The sequence below is a fragment of the Psittacula echo genome (assembly GCF_963264785.1).
Source record: "Psittacula echo genome assembly, chromosome: 20".
Taxonomy (NCBI): domain Eukaryota; kingdom Metazoa; phylum Chordata; class Aves; order Psittaciformes; family Psittacidae; genus Psittacula; species Psittacula echo.
The window spans coordinates 3327121-3339270 of NC_137756.1; the positions used below are offsets into that span (position 1 = coordinate 3327121).

The 12150-nt window shown below is 40.0% G+C and overlaps 1 protein-coding gene across 1 annotated transcript in view; it reads right to left on the bottom strand.

The window, feature by feature from the left end:
* The window catches only part of BARD1 (BRCA1 associated RING domain 1), a gene marked incomplete at both ends in the record, with an annotated part of 49664 nt that overhangs the window by 7205 nt on the left and 30309 nt on the right, over positions 1–12150 (bottom strand). Inside the window, 3 exons of the mRNA XM_080632000.1 lie at positions 4065–4157; positions 5187–5308; positions 6984–7100. Coding sequence (XP_080488126.1) covers positions 4065–4157; positions 5187–5308; positions 6984–7100 — 332 coding nt within the window. The remainder of the gene's footprint in view (positions 1–4064; positions 4158–5186; positions 5309–6983; positions 7101–12150) is intronic.

Here is a 12150-nt window from a genome sequence, read left to right on the forward strand (position 1 = left end):
TATTTTCCATCCTTTTCCTTACAATGGGCTTCTTTAATGCAATGTTTTCTTCAAACCAAAAGTGAGTTGGAGCAAAAGGACTCTAAATATAAAAAACTGAGTATCTGGATGACCTAGAACAAAGGGAACAGTGGAAACCTGGCTTCCTTTTCCTGTAGACTTTATTTCAAAACAGCCCACTTCCTAGCTCTGCAGACAAAGGGCAAACACCACATTTAAGACATTCTCACCCCATTTTCTCCTCTGCAAACCCCAAAAGCTTCACAGTCTAACTTTGTGCTGAATTTGACACAAAACTGTTTGCTGCCTCTTTTCCAGAAGCTGCAGACACTACAGGAGTGCAGACATTCAGACCTTGTTGATGTGAAGCACTCCCCTCGGGTTTACACCCAGTGCACAACATGCACACACAGATTTCAACCACATCCCAAAGAGCTGAGTCTTTTTGTAGAAGGAGGCAGTTGAAGTAAGCCTCCAACTGCAAAAGAAGCACAAAAGTCCAGTGATGAAAAGTTTTGAGCTGCTTTCAGGAGAGAGGGCTCTGCTGAGTATCAACCTGTTACCTGAAGGAAGTTCATGCACGGAAGAGAGACAGTGGAGCCTGAGAAGCAGTCAGCTCAAACAGCTTTGCACTTTTCCTGTCTAAAAGCATAAACAAGGATGGGCATATTGCTCCAAGAAGTTCAGAAGGATGTTTTCACCTTAAAACATCAGTCATGCAATTCCCAAGCTTTTCCAGTCAACTCCCAGTTGTTCTGGGGCCTTACAGGAAAAGCAGGGAGGTTTTGCTTTCTTTCCTATGATCAGAGCTGAATCATTGCTGCTGCTCTAGGTAAGCAAAACAGATGAAGGAATAAGCAATCAGATGCTTAGAATTCTGCCAGATGCTTCACTGCAAAGACTGACACAAGCTTGTTCCAACGTGTATCATTACCAAGATCATTTTTCATCCCCTGCTTTAACAGATGACAATCAGTTTAAGAAAAAACAAGCTGAAAAGCTATTAAAGACTTCTGCTGGTTTTAATTACATTATTCTATGCTCTATAAAAAGCACAGAGGAAATACAGTGATACTTGAATCTTTGTCTCAGCCTACTTGCAGCAGGATAATGATACGCTACTTTGTGCCCTATTACCATCTCAGAAATAATGAAGGCAATAAAATAATGAAACCAATGAAAGATATGGCCAAGGGCAAGGAGCACTGTGACAAGTGTCTCAACTGAATCCTATGCTGCTTTGAAAGTGGATATATTGCTGACAGTATATTATATACGTGGAAAATACGGAATTGCAACTGATAAGGTGAATTTTTCTTCTGTGAAGATCTAACACTGCTCAGTGTGGCATCCTTTCATCCTAATCTACCTGAAGAAAAAAGGGAACCTGAAAACTGAAGATATGTATTTAAACCTTGGCTCTCTAACACTTATTAGCTCAGAAAATTCTCCATTTCCTCTCCACTGATACTAATGGATGCTTTTGTGTGTATAGACACATGTAAACAGAAGCACTGTAGAATTAAACAAGAAAAGCAAATTGCTCTTTATTAAAGAAACACAGCTTGAAAGCCTGTTAGAACAGAGAAGTTAACATAAGAAATACACTCCTAAATGAAATACGGGGGTTTGCAAGCATGTGATGTTTTTTTTAAAAAGTGGTATAATTATGTATGGGCTATAAATGTAACTTCAGAAATAAAAGACAAAAGCAGCTTGGCTCGTAGTAAAAAAAATTCAAATGCTCACTTATGCACAGTCAGCAGTTCAGTAAGTGCTACACCGAGCTTTGCTTTCTCAAATAGTTCAGTGAAGGTTTTGAACAGTTTAGATCACTGAGCTATAAGCAACTCCTTCAATCTATTTACAGTGGCTTTGACAGAAGTAAGCCCCGATATGCGCACACTTTTGGAAGTTTATTTGCATCACCTTTCAGGAAACAAATAGAAGGCAAAAATTGACAGAAATTATGGAAAAGCAAAGACCTCTTTTTCCTAGACACATGTTCCATCAGCAGGAGTCCCATTATTTGTTATAACAATCTTTAACTTGCAATGACTCTGAAGAAGACTAATAACAGACTGGTAGGAACAGATGGAGTGGTGCTGTTAATTATAGGCACTTAGCTGCATCAGACCCCAGGAGTTATTACAAACATTTCCCACTAGGGAGGAGAATCACTCACTTTTAAGTAGTATGTTGCTTACTAAGCTGGGAGCATTAGCAGCCAGGACTGTACTAATCAGTACTAACAACATAAAATAAAAGTCAGGTGCAAACAAAAAATATGAAAATAGTCCCCGAATAACTCCCGCACTATGTTTTTTTCTTTTCCAATCGCTTATAAAAGTTCTTCCACAAAGATTTAAACTCAGGTCTCACTAATTAAATCTCTCTACCATTCAAGTGAATTTTTCTAAGCATCTGACCAGCAAAAAGATACAATGAAATACAGGAAACCCATCCTAGCAGGATGATAGAAGGTATGCAGACCTCCTGACCTGAGTGAAGCCAAGAACCTGCCAAGTGATTCACCACAGAAACAGGTTATTCAGTCAGCTAAACAGCGTGTTATTCCAGAGCGCCTGAACACACTCTTTCCCATCACACAACCCAAACATCACTTCTAAGTCTTCTGAGTTTCCTCCTGCATCCCTACCTCTAAACAAAAAACTGTCTCCCTTCTGCTTCTCAACAAAGCATCTGGAGTTTATTAAATCCATCTGCTTGCTTGAAACAGTATTTCTCCATGTTACATTCAACAAGAAGCTTCTACTCTTTGTAAGAATCACAGCACAAAAACAACACAATGTTTTCCTTTTGCAAGCTCTCATAAGGCTACAAAGAAAGCCAATGTTGCAGAAAACATTTCTGAAGGGACAGTAACTCAAGAGACCCTTTAAAACAAATACTGACTATCTGGTAGCCACAGGAACACTCTGAATAAAAGAACCCAGTCTTCAAGAGCCTGATTTGTGCTTTATTTGAAAAACTAGTATGCAACTTCAGAAGCTTTAAGCAGTACCTTCATAAACATTAGTGACTGGAAAATTTAGACTATTAAAGAATCCTTATATTCTGATGTTTAGTCACACAGTAGAAAACCAGAATGATATTTGTCTGAGTTTTCCATGGATAATTAACTCATTTGTAGGGTACTTATTAGCTAAAAGGCCTTAACCATAAAGGTCGAGGGGAAGAAAATGGCTTTTACAACTATCGTGAGAGCGGATACTAAGAAATATATGAGAAAGAATAAAAAGCAGATTTGGAGTGCAAGGCCACTGAACAGCTGCTCAAAAAAGCACGCACTGTATGAATACTAATTACAAATTACATGAGAAGTTACATCAAAACTACTCACATGCTGAAGGGACACTGTGCAAATCATCCTCCTTTGGAGGTTACTATTTTAGTTGAAGAGTACTCCAGTCTGCTGGGTTCACACGTACAGAACTGGGTACTGAAAGTTACATACACATTTGATCTGCCTGGGCCTGCATAAAGCCTGACAATTTTCTCAACTGAAACTGAAGTTCTTTATACCTGAAGTTATTAAGAACTTCAGTGGCAAGTACAAACAGCGGTTATGACGACAGCCCACCTTTGGTTAGAAACCTTAACTTTCAACAGATCTCAGCTTATATGTAAACAGGCAACGCCTTACCTTCCTACAGGCCTTGACCAAGCAAAACCTTCCTATCAATTTCAAGAGAAGCTGCTTATAAGAAATCCAAAGGTTTAATAAATCCTCTCCCAGGATATTTTCCATAATCTTTCAAATCACTTTTAATGTAGCAATAAACAAATTCACTCCCTACTTAGGGTAAGACCAACCCATTACATCTTAACAATGAAATGCACACATTTGCCAAGGAAGGAGCAGTCGTAGCTAAGCTAATTCTCTTGTCATTCCATTCAGGAGTTTAAAAACCAAACCCCTCACACTTTATGTTAAGCTAGTATTGATATTAGGGCTGGTTTAGAAAAAGAAATTTTCTCTGGAATCCTGTTTACAATTTGTGGTCAAAAAACCCGAAGAATCCCATATATTTAATACTTACATTCAAATTTGAGGACCCAACATCCACGCAGAATAGCCATCATACATTTGACAGTTTTTGGCATTGGAACATCAGGGATAACGAGATGAGTTACTAGGAAAAAGACGACATCAGTAGAACTAAAAGCACATAAAAATCAGAACCATGCCTGGCTGAAAAGCAATCAATCACCATTTAAAGAATAAACAAACTATAATAATTTATCAGCCACTCTTTCCAGCACAAGTATGTGAATTTTTTGACACTAAGATATGATTAAGTAAGAGAGCTATTAGAAAATTTGTGGGTTTCAACATATATTTGCTGTGAAAAAGAGAAGTCATACTTTTATAGTTCTAAGCTAACACTTAAATCTTCAGAGGAGGCTCTGATTTATAGGATAGTACCTTTTTTTCCAGTCCTTTTAAAGTTGAATATAACTTTGACAGGAATCTTCCTATGAGATCTCACAGCTTTAACTCAGAGCTAACAGAACTTAATTCACAATCCTGGGATAATAATCAAAATGTGAAAGATGGTAGGGGAAAATGACCTTAGCATTTCTTTCACGAGCAGGAAAGGCAGCACTCCAAACAACAACTAATAGGAGGGATTAAGACAAAATTCTCCTCAAAGGTGAACAAAAAAAAAAAAACAACACAAAAAAACCCAACCCAAAGCCCATAATTTGGCTGTATCATCTTAATGAAGAGCAAAATTTGAAGCAAGATAGCATATGAGAAGAAAATTGCCAACTTCTACTCAACTACATGCTCTTTCTAAAGGCACCACCATCTGCCTAAGACTCATTTCTGAAAGATAAGAATCTTATAGAGTGTCTCATATGAGCAGAAACCTTTAAGTTGGTAAAAGAAGTGTAAAGAGACTTTGAGGAGGACATAGGGATTTTAAATGTACTGCCAAACTGTGGCTCCCCTGGAAGCATCCTATTGTAGTAACCAGGTTTTATATATATTTACATGCAACAACACACCATTAGTCTACTACAGCTATAATTCAGGGATTTGAGAAACTACACTAATCAGGAATGATAAAAATACTAGCAGCTAGCATCTTAAAGGATAAAGTGCAGAACTGTAGTTACTTACATTTGGACAGAAACATTTTATCAAGACTACATACCTCTGCTGTTAAAATCAGTACATCTTTGAGCCTTCAGAACTGTTGTTAGTTTGTTCAGCAATTTCTGTTGTTCCACACTAAGATTGCTCCCCAGTATACCAAGAGGTCCATCTCTTGGCTGGCTGGAGCTCAGTACCTGCATGAACAGGAAATAAACTGAATGTTTAGGAACATAAATAAAGCAACTAACTCGACAGGTTTATTTAATAAGGTAAGACACTGGCACAGGGTGCCCAGAGAAGCTGTGGCTGCCCCATCCCTGGCAGTGTTCAAGGCCAGGTTGGACACAGGGGCTTGGAGCAAGCTGCCCTAGTGGAAGGTGTCCCTGCCCGTGGGCAGGGGGTTAGAACTGGATGAGCTTTGAGGTCCCTTCCAAACCAAACCATTCTATAATAATAAGCATTATTATTCTACCATTCTATAATTAATCTATAAACAAACCATTCCATAATAATAAGCATTTTAAAAAACAATTCACGGCAAGCTTAGTGGACAGGGTCTTTAAATAAATCTCTATATAACAAACCAGCTCTAGAGGAAAAAAGCTTGACATTTGAGGTACTTCATTTAGCTTATGCAAGGTACCAAAACAGCTTGTGCATCAGTTTTTTCTTACTTGCCTTTTTTTTTTCCTAAGGACACTGGTATGCACACATGTAGCTGGTTGAACATTGCGTAAACAGCCTGGCTGACTGCAGTGTTGAAGGAGAAAAAATAATTCCCAATAAAGTAGTAAAGCCTCCTTTTTTTAATGAAGTATTACCCACAGCTACACTACCAATATGTTGAGTAGCCTGTATAATTAACACCTGTGTTTCCTTTCACTAAAAAGTCCCCAATACATTGCCCTGTGAGTAATGAATGCTTAAGTTTGTTTTATGAGATACTGCTAGTGCAAAGTAAAAGGATCTACTTGCTCAAGTTTTATGCTGACAAGGATGTGATGCTTCAGCTCTGGGGTCTTTATAAGTACTCCCAGATCCCATAGTACAGATACACCTTTGAGACCCAGTTATCGTAAAGCCTCAGGCTTCGGATCAAGTCATCCATACAAGCTACTAACCACCCATTGGTACACACTCATCCCAAAGCAAATGCAAATACTGAGGGTTATCCTTGCAACAGAAAAGCTGCATCTTTCATTTGCTTCAGATGGGAGTAACAGTCAGATCCTTGCAGATTTAGCTGCAACAGTTTACTTCTGGCCAATGGTTATCTTATTACCTCAATAAGGAGGGAACATAACAGGCTCTATGCCCTGGAGTAGACTAGGACTGCTGGTATCATTAGGGATAACCTGATTTTGACCACAAGTCCTGAGAAGTCTTTGGCAAGAAACCACCAAAACAATCTTCCAAAACCTGTTTTTAACTGCTGAGCTGATATCTTCATTTTTGGACAAAGAATTATACTGGAACAGTATTTTAAGAGCACACAAAAAGCAAAGACTGCTACTGCTTTCAGCCAGTTTGGTACGTAGAACAAATTCAAATATGCAGAAAAACATTAGCAAAGTTAAATCAGCAATACTTCAAGAATAACACAAGGGTCATTCTTCTATGCTAAAGCCACGTTACAAGAAACATCCTTTGTTTTCCCAGATAAAGCTATAACACAAAATACCAGAGCTTGTAAGTGTCCCACATACATTATAGAAATATTGGCCGAGTTAGTTTCCCAGCCCATTTTAAAGGTCCCTGTAAAGGCAGGTGATGTGCTGTACTTTAGTCTAAGCCTTCAATACTTACAGGATGACTTTTATTTTTTTTAAAAATCAAAACAAAACCAAAAAACCACACGTTTACCTCAGAGGGTTGGTTAAGTGGAAATGATTCATTCTTCACTGGTAACATTAGCACAGACTTCATCTTTTCACTTTCTGCATAGTCCACAGGCCGTAGACCAAATATATTACTGGCAAAACAAGCACAGATGGGTTTAAGTAAATAAAATGTGACTTGATTCTTAACTAACTGGGAACATTAGCTGGGAAACTTTCCCTCCTGCATTCTTATTAATATGTAATTTCAGCTAAAACCCACAAAGCTTCAAGTAAGAACTGCATCCAAGACAGATGGATACTGAATTACAAGCTGCTGCATTCAGCTGAGGAGTAAGGGATGTTCAGAGCGGTATGTTTGGTTAAATAAACCCCAGTCCTTGTTAAACTGGTTCAACATGCATTTCGATATCGTTCACAAGACCTAGAAACTTCAGTTTTAATATTTCACTGCAGTCACATAATCAAGAAATGTATTTTTGGCTTACCCATTTGCCATAAAAGACATGTCAGAAGATTCTACATACTGTGTTAAAACACTGGAGCTCGATGTAGTTATGCTTTTATGGGAAAAGCTATCTGCTTCCTACTTGGGAACTGTGACTCCCTCACACTTCCAAAATTTGAGTATGCATTTCATTTTTGCTCAGCATGCTGTTCCACAGAACACATTATAGCAAATTCATTCAGATTTTAGTTGCTTTGCCAATTTTGTTGAACACTATTCATCCTATGTGGCACCTCATAGTTATTAGATATGCTTCAAGACCCATTTCCTCCCCCATTCTTTTAGCATTACTCAGACAGATATGATTTGCTATAAACACAACATCAAGCACAGCTATGGCTTCTATCTCTTCTTCACACAACTTTGCAGCTGCAGGGCAGTAGTGAGCAAAAGCTTGAAGACAAAAAACAGGTCTAATCGCTGTTAAACATAGAATCACAGAATGGTTTGGTTTGGAAAGGTCTTCCAAAGCTCATCTAGTCCCAACCCCCTGCAATGAGCACGGCCATCTTCAACTAGATCAGGTTGCCCAGAACCACATCCAGCCTGGCCTTGAATGCCTCCAGGAATGGGGCATCCACCACCTCTCTGGGCAACCTGTGCCAGTGTTTTACCAACCTCATCGTAAAGGATTTTTTCCTCACGTCCAGCCTGAATCTCCCCTCTTTCAGTTTAAAACCATCACCTCTTGTGAGAGGCCCTGTCTCAATACACTTTGATGAAAAGTCTCTCCCCATCTTTCTTATAGGCCCCTTTTAAGAACTGAAAGGCTGCAACAAGGTCTCCCTGGAGTCTTCTCCAAGCTTAACAACCCCAACTCTTCAGCCTGTCTTCACGGCAGAGGTGCTCCAGCCCTATGAACATTTCTGTGGCCCTTCTCTGGACCGCTTCCAACAGGTCCATGTCCTTCCTGTGCTGAGGACTTCAGAGCTGGACGCAGGACTGCAGGCGGGACCTCACCATGGCAGAGCAGAGGGGCAGAACCACCTTCCTTGCCCTTCTGTATACGCTCCTTTGGATGCAGCCCAAGATAGCATTGGCCTTCTGAGCTGCAAGCGCACATTGCCAGCTCATAGAATCACAGGGTAGTTTGGGCTGGAAGGGACTTTAAAAATCACTTAGTTCCAATTCCCCTGCCATGGTCACGTACAGCCTTCTATCCACCAGTCCCCCCAAAGCCTTCTCCTCAGGCATACTCTCAATCCCTTCATCCCTCAGCTTGTATTGATACCGGGGCTTGCCCTAACCCAGGTACAGGACCTTGCACTTGGCCTTGTTGAACCTCATGAGGTTCGCATGGGCCCACCCCTTGAACCTGTCCAAGTCCCTCTGAATGGCATCCCATCCCTTGGGCACATCAGCTGTACTACTCAGCTTGGCATCATCTGCAAACTTGCTGATGGCAAATTTAATCTCACTGCCTGTGTAGCTGATGGAGACATTAAACAGTACCGGTCCCAGTAGACACCCCTGAGGGACGCCACTTGTCACTGGCTGATCCTCTGCCAGGACTCTTGGGAAATATTCTGCTTGCTTTGCCCTTTGCAAGAATAATGGCTATTCCAGCTGATCCTCTTCTCTCCACCTCATGTAGCTCTGGCTCTCAAAAGCCATAATAAAAGCTCGTTATGAAGGGGAAGCTTGTCACCAAGAACAAAGCTCTGACTCAGTATCTGAAATCCGGTGAGTTTAGTCATCAAACAATAAAACATTTGAAGAGGTCAAAAAACCACTGCATCTTTGAAGTGCTGTCTCTCAGCCAGCCACATGCCCTTGTGCAGAGAAGGAATCTAGGAAACTTTATAGGGAATTCTATAAACCCAATCCAGTCCAAAAATAAGCTCAAATCATTAAGTTTTCACTGACTTAACCAGGGGGTTTAGCCACTGCAATGCCGAAAGGTGCATCAGATCTTAGCACCTTTCTATGCTCCGGACTCACTAATGTGCCTCTTGGGAAAACAACCCACAAAAATCCCACAGAGAAGATTCTGGGATGGCATTTTACAATTGCTAGTTTTACAATATTACCAACCCCAAGCTTTTCTGCGTACTAATGAGCAGAGAGCTAGCATAATACAAATTCTGCAGCCTAAAACATAATTGGTTAAATCTCAGCCCAGCCCTGGGAGTTGCAGCCCATTAAATATTGTCATGCTGCTCCTGCTTTGTCATACATCATCAGGGTAGCTCTTGCCCTTTCTTTAAATAAAGGCCATATTCGATTCACACTGCTGCAGGACAGAGTTCCTTTGAACAATGCATGAGGAGAAGTGGTGGATGTATATTAGCACATACACTAAAATCACCTTTAGACTAGATGGCTGATCTCTTACTGTCAGCTACGCGGGAGGGGGGGAAAATCACTGCATGTCAGTAGCAGAGGTTTGAGAGTGTCTCCCCCTCCACATCCTATGTCACAGTAAGATCCTTGACTGTTGAAAACAATTCATAAATGTTTACCATAGATAAATATATAGGCCTCCACAGTTAAATCTAGAACCTTTTTTACCAATGAAACTGTGCAAATAAGAGCTCCAGCTACTCCCTCTGTATTCTCTTCTTTTTTTTTCCTCCTTTTTTAAGATCGCATCAGTTGCTTCTTACCATGTATTGCTATCCCATCATTATGCATCATTAAAGAATTAATGGCTATTCATAGGATGTTAAGATAGCATAGTTTAAGTAAAATGTGACAAACTTGGGAGCTGAGGTCTGAAAAAAGGCATTTCAGCCTAAGGGATGGATGTAAGAGTTCTGCATATTTGTAACAGAGCAGCTTGCTGAGCTTAAGGAAAGTGTGAAAAGTAGCTGTAACAGGAGAAAAGAGTTTGCAAAATAAAAACTAAGGCAAAGAACATGTCCTAACAACATAGTTCAAGTATGGCATTATGATTTACATGCCCTTTTTAAAGAGAAAAGAGATGGAAAACGGATTTGTTCTTTTTAGTTAGGCACCTACAAAGCATCCAAGAAGTAATCATGATCAGAACGAGACCTTGCCCACTCTCTGTTGGGCTGGTACACCTATGAGTGCAGTTACTTGAGGAACCATTTTTAATATTTCAGGAATGTATTTTAGGATCAAGGAATAGATCTATGCAGCCACAGGAACACTGGTAAGGAACAGGAATGGGAAACAGAGCTTTTGGCAAAAATGTGTGCTCAACTCTGTCTTTATTCAGCCAAACTAAACAAGAGAAATCGTCCACTTTGTTCAGAGTAAAAAATGAATTCTGACTCAGTTTGCAAAACCAAGTTAAGTGAGACATGCATCCTAGGTCCACCCTCACACACAGACAGAGCATTCTTACAAATATCAGTAACTATGTTTGTGTGTTCCTACTATAGGTCTGGGTTTGTTGAGAACAAGTCCAGCGCACATGTTTGCTTAGCAGGATAAGTTCCACACTCAGAAGGAAGACACAATTGTTTCTACAAGAGATGAATAGCGTCTCTAGTGCTTAAGCTAGAATACAAGGTCTCTGAGGCATACTTCTTTCTACCAGAATGAAAAAGGGCTTTTGTAAGTTGTTTTAAACATTCAAGAGTCAGATGTATCCTTTGATACAAGCAGTCTCCTATTAGTAAGTCATTAAAGTACTGAATAGGCAGTAGAGGGCTACTACAGCTAGAACAAATTCCAATCAAAGAACAGGATGACTGTGCTGAGAACAAAGATGAGCCCAGTGAAGAGCAACTCAATGTAATCTACTGAGTATAACTTTACATGAGATGATCGATGGTATCTTAAGGACTGACAGATAAAAGAACTTCTTAGCAAAAGCTTTAGAAATGAAATCCAGTTTACAGTGCAACACTGCTGAAGTCTATGGTATGAAGACAACAGAGGTTACCGCTATAGTCAGACAGAAATTTAACAGCTACCTTCTAAATGTTTCATTAAACGTTCAGGAAACAAGTGACCATAGACAAGACAAATCAGGAGACACCCTTGTCAATTCTTTAGAAGTCCCAAACTTGCACAGCTTCTAATACAAGCAAACAAGGACTATATAATACTGTGTTTTAAGCTGCTCCACTTTAATTTCAGAAGTTATTTGCTGTTCTACAGCTGGGCATAAACCAAAGTTTACTCCAGCCCCACAAAAGAGTTCAGCATTTAATGGAAGTCCCACAACCATGTCCCAGTGCAGTTCTGTAACCATTTATTCCCATGTGGAAAGCTGACCAGTTTGGGGGTCTCCAGTGAGCACCTGTATTTTGAGAGTATGGTAATGTCATGGTAAGCAGAGAACCTGACAAAAAGAAGAAAATTTAATCTGTGTAACCAGAAAGACCGTCTTAGATATCCAAAGAGGGCCAGGGTTTTAATTAACCTGCTGTCAGCACGAAGGTAAGCATACTGTCTTGCACCGAGACAGCTAAGCATTGCACTGGCTTGACTCAGAAAAAGCAGACAAAACGATGTCAGTGTCATGGGTCTTGTGCCTCCTAGAATTAACTGCAGGTTACAGAAGTTTCTGCCCTCATAATTGAGGACCACTATCTACCCCGGAAGCATTCCCACAGGTTAGGTCAGAATCAGCTTCATAACTGCCCAAAAGACAGCTAACACCTAAAAAAAAAAATAGGGCAACACAACAATTTTTACTAATGCCAAACTTCCTGTGCATGAAGAACTGGAAAGAGAGCCCATTTGAGTGAAAGCATTTC